The sequence below is a fragment of the Chelmon rostratus genome, chromosome 13 (genome assembly GCF_017976325.1).
Source record: "Chelmon rostratus isolate fCheRos1 chromosome 13, fCheRos1.pri, whole genome shotgun sequence".
Taxonomy (NCBI): domain Eukaryota; kingdom Metazoa; phylum Chordata; class Actinopteri; order Chaetodontiformes; family Chaetodontidae; genus Chelmon; species Chelmon rostratus.
In genome coordinates this window covers 25,395,671-25,416,087 of record NC_055670.1, presented here as the reverse complement: position 1 = coordinate 25,416,087, position 20,417 = coordinate 25,395,671, and the positions used below count along the sequence as shown (strand labels likewise).

General features: G+C 41.6%; 3 protein-coding genes across 8 annotated transcripts in view; 1 reads left to right on the top strand and 2 right to left on the bottom strand.

Annotated features, from left to right (window-relative positions):
- Positions 1 to 333: 333 nt before the first annotated feature.
- Positions 334 to 3,786, bottom strand: maip1 (matrix AAA peptidase interacting protein 1). The gene is made up of 5 exons (XM_041951198.1): positions 3,468 to 3,786; positions 2,591 to 2,662; positions 1,407 to 1,533; positions 541 to 691; positions 334 to 453 (listed from the first exon to the last, which is right to left on the bottom strand). Exons 1-5 carry the CDS (start codon positions 3,780 to 3,782, stop codon positions 375 to 377), a joined length of 744 nt encoding a protein of 247 aa, XP_041807132.1. The 5' UTR covers positions 3,783 to 3,786; the 3' UTR covers positions 334 to 374.
- A 241-nt stretch (positions 3,787 to 4,027) lies between these two features.
- On the top strand, positions 4,028 to 7,015 carry tyw5 (tRNA-yW synthesizing protein 5). The gene is made up of 8 exons (XM_041950910.1): positions 4,028 to 4,161; positions 4,620 to 4,774; positions 4,850 to 4,919; positions 5,020 to 5,064; positions 5,229 to 5,366; positions 5,543 to 5,630; positions 5,814 to 5,930; positions 6,184 to 7,015. Exons 1-8 carry the CDS (start codon positions 4,081 to 4,083, stop codon positions 6,501 to 6,503), a joined length of 1,014 nt encoding a protein of 337 aa, XP_041806844.1. The 5' UTR covers positions 4,028 to 4,080; the 3' UTR covers positions 6,504 to 7,015.
- A 1,870-nt stretch (positions 7,016 to 8,885) lies between these two features.
- The window catches only part of lrrfip1a (leucine rich repeat (in FLII) interacting protein 1a), a 45,309-nt gene continuing 33,777 nt past the window's right edge, over positions 8,886 to 20,417 (bottom strand). For 2 of the 6 annotated variants that reach the window (XR_006007314.1, XR_006007315.1), the window contains 11 exons: positions 20,104 to 20,130; positions 19,872 to 19,997; positions 19,150 to 19,221; positions 18,317 to 18,487; positions 17,391 to 17,483; positions 17,065 to 17,157; positions 16,803 to 16,895; positions 15,841 to 15,985; positions 10,642 to 14,459; positions 10,481 to 10,530; positions 9,638 to 9,729 (listed from right to left, as the gene is read on the bottom strand). Coding sequence is in view for 1 of the 6 variants with exons in the window: in XM_041951524.1 (XP_041807458.1) it covers positions 9,016 to 9,123; positions 9,220 to 9,324; positions 9,441 to 9,520; positions 9,609 to 9,729; positions 10,481 to 10,530; positions 15,841 to 15,985; positions 16,803 to 16,895; positions 17,065 to 17,157; positions 17,391 to 17,483; positions 18,317 to 18,487; positions 19,150 to 19,221; positions 19,872 to 19,997; positions 20,104 to 20,130 (1,284 nt within the window). In the remaining 5 variants the exon portion in view is untranslated. Of the gene's footprint in view, positions 9,124 to 9,219; positions 9,325 to 9,440; positions 9,521 to 9,608; positions 9,730 to 10,480; positions 10,531 to 10,641; positions 14,460 to 15,840; positions 15,986 to 16,802; positions 16,896 to 17,064; positions 17,158 to 17,390; positions 17,484 to 18,316; positions 18,488 to 19,149; positions 19,222 to 19,871; positions 19,998 to 20,103; positions 20,131 to 20,417 lie in introns of those variants that run through there. The other 4 variants (XM_041951524.1, XR_006007316.1, XR_006007317.1 and 1 more) reach the window with 4 other exon arrangements.

The following is a 20,417-nucleotide window of genomic DNA, read 5'->3' as shown; positions in this document are numbered from 1 at the left end:
ATAATATTTGATTATTCTGGCCACATTCCTAAATGTCCAAAACCTTTCAGAGCAAGAGTTCACAAACCTGGTGAAATTCTGATGACAATGACAATAATCCTGATAGACACTGACATCCTGCGGACAGTTCTGGGCAGGATCTATGAGAACACGTGTTTGGCTTGTGTCTTTTCTATTATGACTAGTAGATGAATTCAAGTTTGTCTTGGTGCTTGGTTCCTCTGTCTTCCCAGTGAGGAGATGCATCTTGTTTTCTCTCTGTGAATCATTTTGAGCCATTTTTCTAAACTCAGTTTAATCACAGAAAATACTGAGGAGAATATTGTGTCTTTGACTAGTCTCCATTGGCACAACTGGCCCAAATCAAAAGCACCTTAATCCAAAAGCTTGGAGTGTTCTATCCTTGTAATGGTCCATTCTGGAGGCACTCCCTTAGTAAACTCCCTCTGGAATCTGTCAGAAAGCCAAAAAGAAAGACATTTTAACACAAAATGTTGTATGCACGAGTCATTATACTCCTGAGAAGAAAAGCACACTCACTCATAATTTGCAGTTAGTAGTCTCTTAGTTTCTGCTCCTCTCTCTCCATCAATGGCCACCTGGAAGACACGAATTCCCTCCATGCTGTCGTCAGGAAGACGTGCGCTCGTCAGATACCAGAAACGCATCAGAATACAGACAAACTTTCTGCCTGGAAAAAGAATGCACAAACAATCAACATCCATTCATTTTTTCCTTATTAAACACTTTTCGGGGAGTTTTTCCTGATTGATTTGAGGGTCTAAGCATACAGGGCGTGGCATTTTCTATAGACTGTGAACCTCTTTGAGGCAAAGTTGTGATTTGTGATATCATTCTATATAATAAAGTTTCACAATAATGCAATTTGTATACTAATATTAAAGATACAAAACCAACACAGACATCAAAACATTGTGTTACTCTGAAAGGCTGGCTTTGTTCTGGATTTTTGTTGTCAACAAATTAGATAAAAAAGACCAAAATAAGCAATGTGTTTGTCTCTTTATACTTTCCAGCTTCTCCACCCTGTCTGTGTCACTCCATCTCAACAGCCTGGCACTGCAATTCTTATCAAAGGTTAATAAAATGGAAGCAAACTGTGTGTTTGTTGGGGAGTATTTTCAGCAGTGGATTAATCCAGATTTGGTGCTCCAGTGAGTATTTATAGCAGCAGGACAGTGCATGTGGGATTGAGTCAAAATAAACTACAGTGTGTGTGTGTGTTCACGGAAACGAAGGAACATGTCACCCAGAGCAACAGTGTGGCTCACAGACACAATAGTCACAATAATAGAGCTCTATGGCACAGAGGAAGAAGATGGAACAGGCAGATATCACCAGTGTTAAACTTTACATATTTGTTGTGCTAAATGCTTCATACTGACCGTCATCATCATAGTAGATTCCAACGTCTTCTGGTTTTGTGTACATGATCTCATCAGATTCTGCAGACAGGGCTTTCTTGTGGCTTGATGGCAGCAAGTTGCACTTTTCTTCAAGCTTTTCAATCAACTGAAAGGAGATGAAAGTTAGATCAAGTTTAACTTGAGCAGAGAGGTTACACCTCTTATATACAAGAAGGTCTTTAAAATACTGCAAGTTTATCCTTAATAGAAGAAAAGATGTCTTGATGATGTTATGTCATGTTTAGCAGAGATACAGTTTGTAATATCAATCTTTTTAGTTATTGGTATGTTCCATTAACAGGCCCTCCATGACTTAATGAATGCAACTGATGTGGAAGCACAACATTTTCTGATGACAAATAAATACCTGATCTGCTTAATAATGTATCTGTGCCTATACTGATCCTGTGTGTCTGATCCCTCAAGGCTGATCAAACAGGGACTTTTGCAGGTTGCAAAACACAAGGCTCACAGTGCTGCCTACAATTTAGCAATACAGTGCGTCCTATTTATTGTTGCACTAAATCACCTTTCCTTAGCCTAACCGTGTAAACAGAAAGCCGGACACTAGGAAACAGGATTCCCTCTCCTTCTCTGCCCTGCTTTCTTTCTCTCAATTCATTCAACCTCTACAATGTGGAAAAAGAAACGCAAATGACACTGAGCTTTTCTGCTCTGGGTTTTTTTCAGCTCAAGGCGTTCAGACTGCTCCTGCAAAACCGCTTACTGCCTACAAAAAGCAACTGGAAAAAGACATCACTCACTGCAAAAACTGCGCTCTGCCTGATTGGGTCCTAATGATGAGCACTATTGTCCCTGTAATCTAATGCACAAAGGAAACGAAGGCAAGACTCAGAGCTGCAGAGTGAACAGAAAAAGTGTGGATAGTGATGAAATGGCTTAATACAGTTTACTATTACTAAACTATATGCAGCATTTTATTAGCTGTTGCACATTGGATGTAGATTCATTGTATATTAACTGCAAAATAATGTACACAGAAAGATTACTGTATGCATTTTGTATTAAAGTATAGAATAAATGATTCCTGATTCCTGATTCCTGAAGTCTGCAGTATGGAATTAGGGATCAGCTTGATTATATAGTGAATTAAGTAGAGACTGGATAATACAAGTCTGGACTTTGTGGGTTCCCATACTCACGTCTTTAGCCACGAGCCCTTCCAAAGCGTCAAACTGACACTGTGACAACAGTCTGGAAACATGGGAGAAGGCCTGCAAGAGTTATAGAACATCCCCAACAACCAGAGGTGGAATGTAAGTAAGTACTGTACGTAAGTACAAATGTGAGGTATCTGTGCTTTACTTCAGTCTTTTCATGCCACTTTCTACTTCTCCTCCACCACATTTCAGATGGAAAGACTGTACTTTTTACTCCAGTACAATAAAATTGATTGATGAAGTTACTAGTTACTTTATGAATTAAGATTTGTATATACAAAACACATCAAGAGCTTAGAAAATATGATGATTCGTCGATTGACTAAAAATTAACTGGCAACTATGATAACTGTTTAAGTCATTTTGAGGATTTGCTACTTTTCCTTTTAATAATTCAGACTAATTTGTAATAATTTTGAGGTTTAAGCTGTTTGCTGGACAAAAACACTGTGTGTGTGTCACTTTGGACTTTGTGCCATTGTGACGACATTTGTCACTATTTTCTGTTTTTTTCCAAGATAAACATTCAAACGACGAATGGAGAAAATAATCAGCAGATTAATTCAGAATCAAAATGATCATTAGTTGCGGTTCTATACAAAAACAGTTCAACGGCCCATCTCAACCAACTACAACAGTAAAATTCTACTTTTACATGAATGCATGAGTGGCAATAATCTAACGATATAACATATAACAGTACTACATTTTCCTGCAAAGAACGTTAGTACTTTTACTAAAGTAACATTACAGGATCTGAATACTTCCTCAACAGCAGAACAGAATTGACAGATGAGATTTAGCTCAAGTTGTAGTTAGCTAACACTGTATCAGCGTCTGTTTTCGGGTTTTTACAGACCTGCTTCGCTCCCTCCGTGAACTCTTCAATGTTGAACTCTTTATCAAAGTAAGCTCTAATCAGAAAATAGTATATTCGGGTGCGTAACCAGGTGAATGGATTCGGGATGCCGAAGACCACCACATTCTGGGTCTGTTGTGGTTTACCGCGGTCGGAGCTGTACGGGCGGACCGCTGCTCCCACCGCGGCTGGTGATGGAGAAGGTAGCCGCGTTTTACCGGACCGATTCAGGATGATACTTTCACTTAAAAATATACGAGTAAAGCTAAATGTTGATGGCACCCTGTAACAACCTCTCAACATGGGCAGCGCCATCTTTGTTGCTCGGAAGCCTTCTTGTCCGTGTACTTGCATCTTCCGGTGAGGAACAAATAAGCGATATTAGATACACAGATGGTAATGCAACAAAATACTGAGATACCATTTTGAGTATTTACCAAAGAAGCCCTTTATTTTGTAATTAAATGTTCATATTGTTTTGTTTTTTAACAGCCGAGTTTCACTTCGTCATTTTTCATTCCTATGGGGAGCACTAAAAATGTAACACCCGGAAGATTCAAGTGTTCTCTGTTTACTTTAGTCAGGTGGTGAATTCTAAAGCAGATCATAATAAATGGAGCTCCAGGAAAAAGTACCCGTGTCGATATTTACAGATGTAGACAAGGACGTGTTTCTGCGAGAGATTTATCCAAAGGTGAGATAAATCTGCTTCCTGAAGACTGCTGTTGGTCTCCATGGCTGCAGGAAAATGTGACTACAGAAAGACTGAATGTTTCACTTCAGGTCTACCGGTGATGTTAATGAGCAAAAACACAAAATATTCCCTGGTTTTACTGTGTCAAACGTGAGGGTTTGCTGCTTTTCTCTGGTTTAGATCTTTATAAACTGAGTGTCTTTCGGTTTTGGCCTGTTTGGAGAAAACAAGCAACATGAAGATTTTTACACTATTTTATGACATTTGAAAGAGTGTTAACTTTAATAAAACATTGGTTGATAATCCTCATAGCCTCTCTCCAATGTCCATTAACTGTTAGGAAACAGCTGGAAGAACATCAATTAATTCTTTAATTAAAAGGTCACTAATGTTAAATTCATTACTTACCAGTTTGTTCAATGCCTTAAAGGCCTAACTTCTATTAATTATTTTTCCAGCGCAGACCAGCCGTGCTGAGAGGGGTGTCTCTCGGTCCCTGCCTGGAAAAGTGGACCGCTGAATATCTTGGACAGAAAGGTGGAGACAAGGAAGTGAAGATCCACGTGTCCACTGTGCCACAGATGGACTTTCTTCACAAAAACTTTGCGTACAGGTGAGCTCTCACACAAACAGACACACAAATCAACACTCGTTCTCAGCAGATTTCTCAGCTGCTCTTTATTCACAGGACGCTGCCATTCAGTGAGTTTGTGAAAAGGGCATCTGAACAAAAACACTCCGACTTCTTCCTGTCTGAGGTAACAATCGTAAAATAAGATTGTTTTTATATATATACATATATATATATAGTGTGGTATTTCTTTTAATGACACAATATCCTTCTTGGTCTTATTTTAGGATGAGAGCTATTATCTTCGATCACTTGGAGAGGATGTACGAAAGGTAAGAAAACTCAAATCTGTGAAGATACTTTAGTTTTTGGATCCCTCAGATTGTGCTGCCACTGAAAAAACAGAGCTGAGGGATTTTTGGTTTTTATATGGAGCAAATGTCTTCAGTCTGGCTCTGCTGAAGCTCTAAGAAAGGACTGTGAATGTCCCTCACAGGAACCTGCTGATCTGAGCAAACAGTTCCCAGACTTGGCCGAGGATTTTCACATCCCACAGTTCTTTGCACCGGACCAGTTTTTCTCCAGTGTCTTCCGGATCAGCTCCTGCGGCCTGCAGCTGTGGACGCACTACGACGTCAGTGTTGTGGATTTAGTTTCTTGTTCAGGTTTTCTTGTTATTTGCCACCTGCCTGGGTTATGAAGGATGTGCTGTCCTCGGGGCTGTAGTCTCATGAAATGCTTTAATGATCCTGTCTGAGAGGAAATAACATTTGCGCATCCTCTTCTGGTCTCTGGGCTTCATTCCTCCAGGTGATGGATAACCTGCTGGCTCAGGTGACGGGGATGAAGAGGGTGGTTCTCTACAGCCCCCAGGATGCATTGCACCTCTACCTGTCAGGCAAGTGGCTCTGGAAAGATGCCAGTGGTTGTTTGAATACTCAGAGTATAATGAATCAGCCTTGTGCACTTTTCATATTAAACTCTGATGTTGATGTGATTTGATTAGATGAATACATGTTTTTAATAGCTTGGTATAATATCATATTATAATCCCTCTTTGAATTTAAATTCACCCCATCAGGTGATAAATCAGAGGTCGTGGACATCGACTCCCCGGACCTGAAACGGTTCCCTGACTTTGTGAAGGCAAAGAGATACGAGTGTGTGCTGGAGCCTGGAGATCTGCTTTTCATCCCTGGTATGACAAATATGTCACATTAATCACATCCTCCTGCAATCCCACCGACAGACATTCCATCATACTGTCATGTCATTTCTTCTCATGGAGCTCTCAAACCAAACACAGGAAACTGCAGTTGAATTAAGCTTCCTGGTGGAAGTTTAATATTAACACTCATGAAACAAATCAGAGTTAAGAACTGCTGTCGTTATATATTTACAACTACAAGGACTTTAAGTAAAACAGGTTCTGGTGTCCCTGTTTTCCTCAGCACTGTGGTTCCATAACACCGTGGCTCTGCAGTTTGGTGTGGGTGTAAATGTGTTCTGGCGCCATCTACCTGCTGACAGCTATGACAAAAAGGACCCCTATGGTAATAAAGACCCTGTGGCTGCAGCTCGAGCCCTTCAGGCACTGGAGAGAGCTCTACACACTCTGGATGAGCTCCCAGCAGATTATCGGGACTTTTACGGTCGGCGTATGATACAGCGCATCCAAAAGCGGACGTACTGCGACAGTCTGACGAGCACAGCGATGCAGGAGGACGCCGACGGTACGTTACCCAGCGGTCAGTTCACCAAACCTGGATGATTTGTCCAGAGAAAACTGGAGTAACTAATAAAACACCTGTTGCACTTACGCTGTTGACTGTGATCATAACAGAGTGTGTGAAGTTTGGATAAACTTGGGTTTGACCTGACAAGAAAACATCAACATGGGAGAGGGATTAATGGCCTTCGTGTCTCCGTCAATATACTTTTCTTTCTGAGAAGTTCCCGGGATGCAGGTTTCCTCAAAATCTGCAAGGCAGCTTTTTTGGCTAATACATAGCATCACAAAGAACACCAATGCTTTTTTGTTGCATTTGCAAAAATGCATTTGCAGAAATGCTGTTGCTATTTTAAGAGTCAGAGTTTCTTCAACAGAAGGTGAGTTTCCAGCTGCAGCAGGGCTCCGTCCCTCCGTTTCTTTCATAGAAGGAAAATATATTTCTGCTCTTCACTTAAAATATTTATCTTGAAGTATTCTTTAAGAGATTTCTCCCCATGTATTGTTTGTTATGAAAAGACTCATTGAAACATTTTTTTTCAGTAAATCTTTCCGTTAAGGAGGCAGTGATATGCTGTCGTACTAACATGACTGACTATATAAAGAACCTCTGAAAAAAACCTTCAGATATTGACACAATCTCAACTCAAGGTCGCTCATTCGAGAGCTTTTCACACATCTGTTTCAAAGGTCTATAATGAACTGTCAGGCTTCACCTCTAACACGGCCCTGATGAAGGAAACGTTTGGAGAATGGAGCTTGGTATGTGGGGACACAATGAGAGAGGTCTGGCCACAGATCCATGAGTCCAGGACAGGGGTCGGCAACTCGCAGCTCCCGAAAATAATTAATGAGCATTTAACTAAAAAGTATTTTATTTTAGTTCGTTCGTTTTGAAACAAATCGCTCGCGCTCACAGATGACAGCTTGATCCTGCGTAAAGATGCAGGTGACGGCGCACAGCGCTGAGGTTCAGGAGCAGAAATCACATTAACCACGTTTGATTAATATTTTAATTGCCTATTGAGCATATATTAATATTTTTTCATTGTTCAGTGAAATAGTCCTTTTATTATTCAGGTTGACAGCTGACTGCACGCGTCAGTAAAAGACTGACGGCACGCGGAGAGTGGACGGTATTTTTACCTGCTGCCGGTGGAGAATTTAAGTTTGGTGTTTTTTTCATAAATGCAAGAAGGACTCCAATAGACATTGAGAATTTTACTTGAAAGTAGCTTCAACCCAACGTCTTTTTGTCGGACTTTAAAATGTTATTGTTGCACTCAGAAATGTCATTTTGTTTTCTCTGCAGTCGTTCAGCTATTTCATAAATGCAGCACATTATCGTTTGTTTGTACATAGTATAAAGGCAAAAAAACATTATATGCAGCGTTATTTTATTTGACACGTCAAAGGGGTTTTGTGGCTCCCAGTGTTTACTTTACTGTGGGAAACGGGTCCAAATGGCTCTTTGAGTGGTAAAGGTTGCCGACCCCTGGTCCAGGACTAAAATGCACATGTGCAGATACCAATATGGTTTGAACTTTTATTGCACAAAGACAACAGTTCTTTGTTTCCTTACAAACATTTTAAAGCTTTGTAAACAGTGCAGCAGCATCTCCCGTGTGTTCAGTATCTCCTGCTAACACTGACTTGAGTCCCCGTTGTCACATTTCTTCAGCAAGTCTCAGCAATTTAAGTGTGTGCACAAGAGCCAACCAGCGACTGACTACGTGAAGCAGAAGGAAGCTCAGAGATACGACTGGATCTTAGTAGAAGGGCGCTCACACGCTGTACAGCTGGAAGCTGAAGACTCTCTGACTGTGACGATTATGTTGTGTTGGGGGTGCTCCATCGAAACTGAACAATCCTTTTATCTGCAAACAGGTCCTGTTCAGTTTTACCACAAGTGACAAACACACCCAAACATTTACATTTCTAAAAATAGTTTGGCTTTGGATGCAAATGAGGAAAAGATCAGATGAAGAAAATACACTTAATTTTGCTCTTTCGTTCACAACACACACAACGCACTCATGTCCTCTCAGCAATGAGGGTTAACAGTCTTGGGCCGTGGCCACTGGTGCTATTCACTGCACTGTGTGTCCTCCATGTGAGCAAGGCAAGTGAATATGTTTCATCTTGATGAGAGGCAGCAGAAAGAGGCAGTGCAACATTTTGTCTCTTGCTGCACTGGACAGGTAACAGGTAAGTCTGCAGAGCCTCCATGTGGCCCATTCCCCCCTTGAGCAGAGCAGAGGTTCAACCAAAGTCATGAGGTGCACAAACTTCCGCTCTTCATGTACTTTCTGGGTGTGTGCACAACGCTACAAAGAGCTCCCTCCTTTCAGAAAACAGACAAAGAAATGGCACATTGCTTGTTGGTGTTCTCTATTCTGTGGATATGATAACTAAGCTCCTGGATTTTTTTTTTTTTTTTTTGTTGTTTTACTTAAGGTTGATATCAGGCAGGTGGAAGAGAAACCCAAAATGCAGGATGACTCTTTTCCAAGTGAGTCTGGAGAGAAGGTGCAGGTGGCGTGCGGAGGAGTTTCTATGGAGTCTGAGCCATGCCACGACTAGACTTCATCTTCTCCAGTCTTTTAGAAAGGTGGCTGTTGTTTGACTCAAGTTCGTCGACCTTGTCCAGCGCCGACCGCAACTATCGAGTCAAATGGAGAGAAAGTGCAGCAATGAAAACAGAAGCTGTCAAACAGGCCAGCTTGTCAGTTTGCAGCGTAAGAAAACAACAGTCTACCTCTCTCTGTAGTTTCCGTTTCTCTGCCTTCAGCTCATCCTCCACTTTCTCTGCATTCTCTGCTGAAGACTTGTAGCGCGTCACCTGACCTTCAAGTCTGGTCACCTGGAAACCCCCCCAAAAAATATTTTTTAATATATATTATATTAATATTCATTCTTAGGAATGATTATTGTCATATTGTTTAGTATGCTACAAATTAATTATTCTTCCCAGCTCACATTCTGCTCCAGAGCAGTGACTTCTTGCTCTGCCTTCACGAGTTTGAACTTCAAATCACTTATTTGCCTGTTTGAATCTCCTGGAAAGTTTAAGCAAAAGCAAATATTTTTTTAGTTCAGATAAAGTAAAATGTAACCACCGTTCTGTTTCCATGCATGGACACTTACTCTGCAGTTCTATTATGTTTGGATCATTGCCGTTTTCAAGAATTTCACCATCGGGGCTTGAAGTGCTCTCTGTGCCATTCCTCTGTGTCTTCTGCTCCAGCTGGGCCTTCAGTTTCTTTACCTGCAGATGGAGCCACATCAGCTGATTAATGACACACTCAGCTACGACTTTTCGTGCACTCATGCATTGCATTTCCTCCATGAGGAACACGCGACAGCTCACAGTTCAGGAACTGTTTATGTGTGTCACACTGATGTTGGCCACCCAACCCATTTGTGTAGGTCACAGAAATGATGTAACATAGTATAAAGTTATTATAGTTTATAATAAGGCCAAAACCAACAATGTCTTTTCTCTTTTAATGCATCTTGTACCCTACCTGGTCTGAGGCACACTGGTTCCTACTGAAGACATAAATCCTTATAAACACTCCACAAATATATAGTTAAAAAAAAAAAAAGGACCCAAATTAAAATACTTGTTAATAGATAAATTCCCTGAAGGTTTTGGTCTTTTTTGTGGGATTTGTTGACAATAAGACATATATTATTACATTTTCTCTTAAACCCCCTATAAAAAGACAATTGCAGCATTCAGACTAAACATCTACGCAGCACAAAGTTAATTATACTGTAGGCACTTCAAGTTTTTAGTAATGGAGCAAACAAATTTATCCAAATTGAAAAAATGGCCTTGCAACAGTCTGCTGTGACTGTAACATGCAGCAGTTTGTCTGTTTGTTGTGTATGTGAGCTCTGGTTCGACAGCACTTTGCTTCTGATTTACATTAAAATCGTCACAGAGAGAGTCCAGTTTAATGAGAATATCACCAACAGCACTGTCTCAGATAATGGATGAATGACTGACCCACCTGCTCTATCATTTTTTCCCGCTCATCCACCAGTTTCCTCAGACGAATCTCTAAAAGATGAAGCACATGTTTGAGATGACGTCTCATTTGACACCTCACCAGTACATCACCAATTCCAACAACAATCGTAACTGCTAGGGTCAAAATAAGTGTAGACATACCAGGGGTGGGAGGTGCCAAGGAGATGGTGGGAGGGGGGCTGGGTCAGGGTGGGAGGTTGATGCATGCAACAGAGCAGACATCCGTGGGATAGTGATGGAGTGTGAGGGGGAAGGTTAGCATGCACAAACTGTGGAGAAGAGGGTCAATGCAAGAGCACACAGCTGGCAGGACTACGCTCACACTGCAGGACCACACAGGAGGCTACGATACGACGTGAACATCTAAGTGTAAATGTGCTGTCTGAACAGGCTGAAACTGTCATATTATTGTCATCACCAACAAAAATGCATTTAGGTCGACTTCAAATTGGTAACAGCAGGGCATTTATTTGCATTTCAGTGTGGACGCACCACATTCATCTTTCCATTACGTGCAACAAAACGCCAACAGACATTTTCTGTGCTTTAGAATTCTGAGTCCTTGTAGAAGGAAACGTCTTTCTTTAGGTCAAAGAACAGTTTTGTTAATCCCTGAGAACAGAACAGGGTCTCCGGCAATTTTTCATTGTAACCATCAACATTACAGCAAGAGCATGTAAAAGCTAGTTCGCTAAAGTCTCCATGAGAATTAGCGCTAAACATTTGTGTTTTTTATTGTACACAAAAGAAATGATGCGTGAACGAGTTCCTGTAAATAAAATGTTGTGCGGCACAGCACCATGACGCATTACAAGCAGTGTTATAAATGTGCATCAGTAACAAAATATAGCAGGTGCAGTATTGTCCAACAGTAAAATCCACTGTGACCGAGCAGTTTACATTCTCATCTCTCCACTAATACATTTTTCTTGCACATATGACCTCAATGAAAACTGAACTTGGACTGTTTATATGGATTAATTAGAAGAATGTACATACTTACACCAATATTCATTTGTGAAAGAATCAAAGTGCACATATTTATTTAACCGCTTTGTAAAAAGCTCAGCAAGGACCAGTAAAGGGCAGATCACATGATATATATGTGTACCATATACTATCTACAGGCTAAGATACCTTACACTCCTCTCTGCCCTTGACTTTGCCTTTCTTGCCATTTTTCTTCACATCTTTCCTCGTCTCTTTATTGGCCGTCACTGAGTCTGCACTCTTTGGTAAAACCAAATCTTCACCCTGCAACACTTCCTTAATGGCATCTAATCCTTCCTCTACAGGTAAAGACATTGCCTGGTTGACGTTCTCTGCAACCACATCCAACTCTCCAACAATCAAATCCTTTCCTTCCTCGATAACAGGCTCAAGTGCTACAGCTACGTCTGCAGACATGGCTTCTTCATGAGGGACAGTATCCGTCTCTTTATCTGGTGTATCTGCCTGGTTTCCTCCATCAACCGTGCACGTCTCATCATTGTTCTCACCTGGCTCGTCTTGTGCATTTTCATTTGACTGCGTGTTGCTTTGGCACAGCCCTGAGCGTGACATGACTTGAGTTCCCTCTTTAGCTTCTTCCTGATTTTTAGGGACTTTCGTTTCTATAGCCAACTCCACATCCATGTCATCAAAATCAAAAGACTGTCCTTCATCGTCCTCACCGTCCTCTTCATCACTGTCCTGCAGGGTGGGTTGAGAAGAATCATTATCCTCAGACTGGTCTTTGCTGGGTTCATGCAGCTCAGCACTTTGCTGATCATTTTCAGGTTCTTCTTCGTTATTGTGGTCCTCAGGAGCTTCAGGAGCTTCTGTTGGAGCGTCTGGTGTATTTGAAATGTCAACGATGTTGATTGCTTCTGTTTCAGAGGACACTTCACCAATCTGATCCTCGCGCTGTAATGTCTGGCTTTCTAAATCATCCGATTGTTCAGCCTGTGCTGCTGTGTCCAACAGACTCTTTTCAGTGTTTTTTGTTAATGATGCACTGTCACTTTCTCCTTCATACGAGGAGTTGTCTGGCTCCACTAAACCTTCAGGTTCCCTCAAGTTTCTGCTCAGCTCCACTTCTTCTGTTCTGTCTGGTTTTAATTCTGAATTGTCCCCATGAGGACTGGGAGAAATGGATTCCTGTTCAGTCTCCGCCACTGGCTCCTCGTCGTCTTTGACCGTCTCAGTTGCCTCCTCTGGATCTCTATCAGAAACCTTACTGGGAGTGTCGTCACTGCCAAAGTTCACGGCTGCAGACAGTTCTGAAGGCAGATCTGAGCCAGCCAAGCTGTTCAGACCATCAGTGAAGCCATCAGGAGAAGACAGAGACACCGACATGTTATCCTCACTCTCAGGTTTGTTTGTGGATTCAGATTCATCAGTAACAATATCATCGATGCTTTGAACATGTGATTCAGCCTCACTGTTGTCCTTGTCCTTTGTTTCTGGGTTATTAGTTGTGCATTCAGGTTTCATCTCATCAACAGACTGAATGTCATCCTCTGCACAACCAACAACTTCTGACTCAGCATGGATGACACGGCCATTAGTTGAGAGATCTGCTCCACTGTTAGAGTTGTCTTCGCTGGATACACACACTTTGTCAGTGTTGTCTGCACCCTCGGAGATGTCAATAAGATCAGGAGTACTGAGGTTGGCCTCTGGAACAGGACTTGATGTAGATCCCATTTCTTCTTGTGGTTCCAAACTTTGTTCCTCGTCTTGCTCGTCCTTTTTGGGATCAACTCTGGATTCCTGGAGAGTTTCAACTTGAGAAAAGGTTTCAGTGGCTGCAACTGCCTCGACTGCTTTGACTGTTTCAGCTTCCAAACTTTGCTCCTCCTTCTGTTCATCCATAATATGATCCACTCCTCTTTCCTCTGGAGTTTCAGTAGGAGAAAAGGTTTCCGTAGCTTCTAACTGTTCTACATTGTCCATTTCCAAAGTTTGTTCATTGTCTTTCTCATCTGTAACATCTGTAACATGATCCACTCCTGATTCTTCGAGAGGTTCGCTGTGAGAAAAGGTTTCAGAAGGTTTCACTGCTTCTGCTCCATCTACCTGCTCAGTTTCTTGCTCATTTTTGACTTGATCCACCCCTGATTCCTCGAGGGTTTCTGTGACAGAACCATCGATGTCGGGTTCTGTCGTTTGCTCGCTATCTCTTGTTGCCAGTTCAGTGTCTTTATCTGTTTTGTCTTTTTCTTTATCTGCTTCATGTTTTTGTTGGTTCTTATCCTCCTGTGTTCCTCCTTTCTTTTTACCCCTCCTCTTCTTTCTTTTCTTTTTCCCCGAAGCAGTAGCACCCTGAGCCTGACGTTTACTTGACATTTCCTCTGCCTCATCGTTCTCTGCCTCTTCGGCATTCTCAGGCTCTTGCTGAGCGTCGATGTTTGACACAGCTGGGACGGACTCATCGGTCAGACGCTCTTTCATAACATCTTCTGTGACTCTTTGCTGAGGACATGATCCCGTATTTCTCAAACTACTTACCTGAACATCTTCCTGTTTATTTTCTGGCTCTTCAAAAATGTTGTTACATGACTCTCTACTGCCATCACCGTGTGTGTCAACACTACTGCTTCTGGTTTCTATCTCTCCTAAACCTGGGTTACGTGTCTCCCCTGAATCTCCCCCCTCAGGTGTTTCTGGAACATTTTCCTCAGAACTTGTTAAAATCTCTTGAAGCCCAGGGCTGCAATTGATGATGTGTTCGGTTTCTGTGATTGAACAGTCATTAATGTGAACATTTAAGTCCTTGCTGAGGCCACTTCCTTCACCATTGTCTTCTTCTGTTGGCTGTTCTTCGCTAGGTGTTTGCAGTGTGGACACACCGGCAACATTACAGAGTGTTTCAGAGCTCAAGTGATTGTCTTTGGCTTCGTCAAACATTTCTTGATGCCGCTTTGGAGCCACCTCTTCCTCTCCGCTACTTCTCAAATCAGTTCCCTCTGTGTTGCCTGAGAGATCATGAAGAGCACACGGTGATAGAGGGCCAAACATGTTGACTTAACACATGATTTTCAAAACTGTAATCTTCATTAGGAAGTGCATCAGCAGAAGTCAAGGTAAGGCAGAACACCTGATTGATTCAGTGGCCAGAAAGAGAAGCACAGAGCCAAGATGAAGAGCAAGATGAAGAAAGGCAGGAGGAACATCGAAAAGTTCCTGATCCCCGGAACATCAATGTCACAAGAAAAGAGGCCTGAAGGCAGCAGCTCCAAGGTTTTACAGTAAATATAATCAATAAATGTTCCTTACACATCCTACCATTTGCTTATAACACAACCTTCAAATGCTTTTACCCTCAACCCAATAGAGATGTGTCAGCATTTACACACCAACACCGTCTGCATCAGCAGTTAGTCGTCATTCAGAGTTACTGTGTAGGAGGTAAAATTCTGACAAAGGTGCAAGAGAAATATAATAAAAGCCACAACATTAGTAATGAAGACAAGCGAGATGTGTGCAGAGTTTGTAAGTGGAAGCTTAGTTTTTACAGGAAAGCAAGATGTTGCTTGAGGATAAGGCTGGCGTTTCTCGATATTTTTCTTGCTGTAAACAAATTCCATGAAAAGACCAAAATGAACTAACAAAGCATTCGTCTGTCTCTCACGACTTTCCAACTCTCCTACCCTGTCAGTAGCACTCAGCGCTCAGATTTTAAAAACCAAATACAAACTTCAATTTTGGGGCACTGTAGAGTTTAGCAAGCGTTACTCAAGCAAGAGTACATTTTCAGCTGCAGGTTAGTACACATTTAGTGAACTAGTGAGTATTTCTGCACAAGGGTGTGGCTCAATGATGCTGCTGGACAACAATGGAACACTATGGGAGTTCTATATAGTAATCGGATATACCAAACTTTTAATACACAGAGATTACTTATAGGGTCAATCCATTTGTTATTGATGGTTTTGGTATTTTCATAGAAGTAAACAGATAAAGTCAAAATTTCCATTGTGCTGAGTACTTTCAGGACTTCTCGTCAATGCTGTCTTAAAGGTTGAACCAAACTGACCTTTACCTCTGTAAAAAATGAACTTTCAGTCTCTAGAAAAATAGAGATTATCACCAGACTTATCCTTTAGGTCAGTGCAAATCAGAGTAGCAACACAGCACAAAGCAGAGAAGAGTTCACTCCAAAACCAGACATTAATCATTTGAAAATTCAGATACCACGTTATCTGTCATGTCATTTCTGCTCAGCATTAATAATCTTATTCTGATTTGTGAATCTTCTGTTGCATCACTGCTCTGATGTATTTTGGAATGAAAGTTTCAGACAGTTTTATACCAAGCCATGCAGTAAGAAGTTTTTTATTCCACAATGTGTTTTACCGAGCATGCTGTTCCCCTCTGTTGGGGAGGGCTGTGAATCCGGAGCCGGTTGGGAGGCAGGGTCTGCATTGGGGGATCCGTCGACTTCTGCCACAACAATGTCTCCATTGACGTTAAGATCAGGTCCCAATACTATTCCATGTTTCTACACAAAATATAAATTGAGAAAGTGAGATATTCAGAAAAATATGATTCATATAAAGTCATTTGCAAAAAAAGTAATTAAATCACATTTTTAAAAAGTACAACCAGAATATATCTACATTTGTAAGTACAACCTTGATTCCAAATCGGACGGATGCCGTGAAAAACTTACATGAAAACAGGACGCAATCATCTGCAAACAAACTGTTTACAGACAACAGTTTTCTGAGGTGTCCCTGAGTCCAGGTATTAATCTCCTTCATACAATCATCTGTTCACAAAGACGTGAACCTCGCTCCATCCTCGCTGTGAACCACTGAGCCTTTCAATCATGACACTATCACCTGTTACCAACCAGCCTGTTTACCTGTGGAATGTTCCAAACAGGTGTTTTTGGAGCGTTCCACATCTTTCCCAGTCTTTAGTTGTTCCTGACCCAACGTGTTTGAAACATGTTGCTGCATCAAACTCAGAATAATCAGATATTTACAGAAATCAATGAAGCTGATGAGCTCAAACATTCAATATATTGTCTTTGTACTGATTTCATGTGAGTAAATGTCAAAAAAGATTATCAAATTATCACATTCTGTGTCATTTATGTTTTACACAACGTCCCAACTTAGGGAATCAGGGTTGTAGTTTCTACCTTCAAATAAAAACCAGGATCCAGTTCTACTTTTTAAGCTTTAAGCTTTAGTTGCCATGACAAAAATATTCAAAACTTGATTTTCACCCTTTAGATTTTCATATTTGTTGACCAAAACTACCCCCCCCCCCCCCCAGCTGAAATAAACATCCATACACTGACAGAATACCTTCAGAATGTCTTTCAGCTTCACCACCTCTTCTCTGAGGTCATCTCGCTCGATGCGGATTGCATCTGTGTATTCTTTCTGTCGCTCTAAGGCCTGAGCAGAACCCCCAAGTGACAGAGTGTGGAAGAAAGTGAAGTGAAAAGAAGTGAAAGTAAAAGTTGGCATTCAGTTGCATGCAACGGAATTCAAGCCAGCAAAAACAAACGAATGTGATCAAGTTAACAGAACACAAAACTGCTGGACCAGGGCTCATAGGCCGTACCGCAATTTTTTTATCCTTCCACTCCACCGTCTCCTGCAGGTCAGAAATTTCTCTAATAAAACCCTCCTGCTTCATACGCAGCTGACGGATCTCCTAAAGAGCAGGAAAAGGAAATGAAGTTTGAGACGTAAAGAGAGCACAAGATAAATGTGGTGCATGCATACATACAGTGTGTGAAAAGAAAAGAAAGCTGTGCGATGCAACATGCAGCCTTTCGAAGTGACAGCTGTTTTCTTCATATCTGGCTTTTGACTCCATAGGAGGCTCCGTTTCTGCACAGCTTCTCACAGTCTGACACAATTTCACACTGGGGGACAAATACTCACATTTAGCAGCTCTTCACTTTGTTTCAGCGTCTCTTTCATTTCATTGAACTGGAACTGAAGCACGCTGTGGGCATGTTTCTCCCGCTCGAACTCCTGTGAGGAACAAGAGGCAGCTTGACAACCAATAACCCCTGGTTTTCATTTCACCATCTGTCTCACACACACAGAAACACGTGACAGCCCACCCGAAAACATCAGGGGAAAGCTACTTCCATCGCTGTCAAGTGTCATTCTGAGAACTGTGTTACATGTATTACAGTCCCCGTTTGGCAGATATGTTCCACACATATATATTGTATGTCCTTGTGAAGCACCTAAACAATGCTATTTACTGCATTTGTGAAGCATCAACCGTGAGTTGAATTAACAATATTAACTGAGTCAACTAAATCTTTACTCAGCTCTTCTGTGTCATTGCATGTAAATGCATGTTGAGTCCTTGTGACCTTACAGATGATCATTTATTGTCTCATGTCCTCTCCATGAAACATGTTTTGAAACGTCTAAAAAACACGATGCATTCATGGCTTCTGGCAAACTCTGACATCAGAGCTTAAAACCTGACAGCCAAAAAGCTTTGTCATGCATGTATGACCAAATTCACATTATCATTAGAATCAGGATTTAGAAGCTTTATGGAAGTTCTGAGTTTCCACTTGCAGTTACATTACCATGTGATGGTAATGTAACTGCAGACAAAGCCAGCTCCTGTTCATTGCATCCGATTACCTGCAACTTTCAAGTCTCTACGTGTTTTTTTTTTTTTATTGCGATGGCTGTGGAGGGCAGAACAGTAATTAAAATACTGCATACTGATGATTTTATGACACTCCAGACAGAAGACACTTCAGAAACCAGACTGAAGCCTTCAGGTTTTGTCCAGTTTGTGGCTTCATTGTATAATATCACTCTGCCCGCTGCAGTACCTTGACTTTCTCCTCATATCCTCGCTGCGACTCCGACAGCATCTCCTCCAGCTCCATGAGCGAGTCCTTCAGCGTGTCCACCTGGTACATCAGGTTGTTTTTCTCGTTATCCAGCTGGGCGTTGGACACCATGGCCTTTCGATACTTCTCCTCCACTTCTGCTAATGCATCCTAATGTCACGACGTACAGAGAATGTAAGAATATGACAGGTGCTCGGGCTCAGATCTATCAGGTCTTCAAACAAAACCGCAGAGTCATGCAGAATCCACACGACGCAAGAAACTATCTGTGTCGCACAACTCTAAACCCTGTTAAATGGACATTTAATCAAAGAAGCGTGGGCGAACACACACACGCACACACGCACACATCAAAATGAAGAGAGACAGCAGCATGCAGGTGCAGCTTTGCCAGTTAGATCATCAGTTTGCAAGTTTCAACACAAGCTAAAAAACATCTGTTGAGCTGAAAATGAATGAGCGATGATGCCTTAAACAGGCACTAATGGACTGCAGATATACTGTGTTGATATTTGTGTTGAGTCTGGAGCACCAGTATTACTTCTAAAACACTCAATGGAGAGTTTCTAATTTATTTCAGTTTCAATTTAAAAACCTTATTAGATAATCAGTGGGTTTATTTTTCTGTTGAAGAAAAGGAATCCCATCATTTCATTGTGACCTTTGGGGGAATAACAGTGAACTGGTTGCACATGTTATTGCATAGTTGACCCACTGTGTGACCCACACTGTCCAAAATAACCAAAGTTAGAGACGCCAAACATGTTAGTTCATAGTGAGTCTGGAGTTCTGTGAGGGTCTCAGGCTTATACCTTGGCTTCTTTTAGGTTCTGCGTGTACTTGATTTCCACATCTTGAATCTGATCCTTCAGTTCGTGAATCTCCTGGTGAAGAGCGCAGCAGCAGTGAGCAGAGAAGCAGCGTGACAGCATCAGAAAAGGTGACGTGAGAACAGCAACACAAGGCTTTGCGGAAAGGATGAAAATGGCTCGACAGCGAGGAGCTTCACTGGAGAACATTGCTTAGATGAAAGAAAATTTCACTACATCTGTCTGCTGCATTTAATCCTTTCCATTGAAAACTTCTCAGAGTTCAACAGTAAGATCCAGTTTTTCTAGACCTGCATCCACTGTCTGCAGGTCTTGTGGTTTAATAGAGTAAGTCTGGGTAGTTGAAGTTTCTGCTTTCATATAACACAGCAGAAAACGTTTCTGTGATCCAACTGGGTCAAACATTCAAAATGTTGTAACTTCTCCATGGGACTGCATGAAGTCATTGATTAATACACAGCTGAAGCTGCATTTCTAAGTAAATTCTCCATCTGATGCACACATCAGATGTATGAGATTTACCTTTTTAAGCATCATCTGGCTGAAACATTCAGATTTTCTGAGCGACTGTCCATGTAAATTCTTGTTTTCATGATGATTTTATCAAAACGATGCAACGACCCTGTATGATGCCTAACGACGAACCACACTCCTCAAGGAAATGTCTTCTCTGTCCATAAGAGGCTACATTTCTTTAGCATTACCTTGATTTCTCGTATAGAGGTCTCTGCATCTACAGTTATGGCCGTCTCGCCACTTCCTCTCCGCGAGGAAGTCCCGCCTAAGGACGTGAGGGTTCCTGCTGTTAAGGCAGAACCTGCTCGAGATCCCTGAGGAAGAAAAAAAAAAAAAGATTTTTAAAAAATGTTCAGTTTCTGAGCATCGACTTTATGAATCTTGAACGACAGACAGCATTTGGTGGTGTGATCCGCTCACCTTCTCAAGATAATCTCTGTCCTCCACCTGTTGAGACAAATAAAAAACCGTCAGAGCAAACAGGGTGAACAGAGGACACGGGGCCAGGAAGACCGACTGACGGAGGAAGGAAGGAAGCACCAAAATCCTCACTACAGGCAGCTGAGCACTGATAAGAAGATTCGGCCTGACATCTCCTCATGAAAAAGCAGCATACAAAACAATACTTCCAAGTACTCCAATCTGCTCTCTTCTCATGAATATATTAAGAAAATGCACGTTTCTTTTGCTCCGTAACACCATGCAAATAATCAGCAGAGGAGGCGTCAGATCTC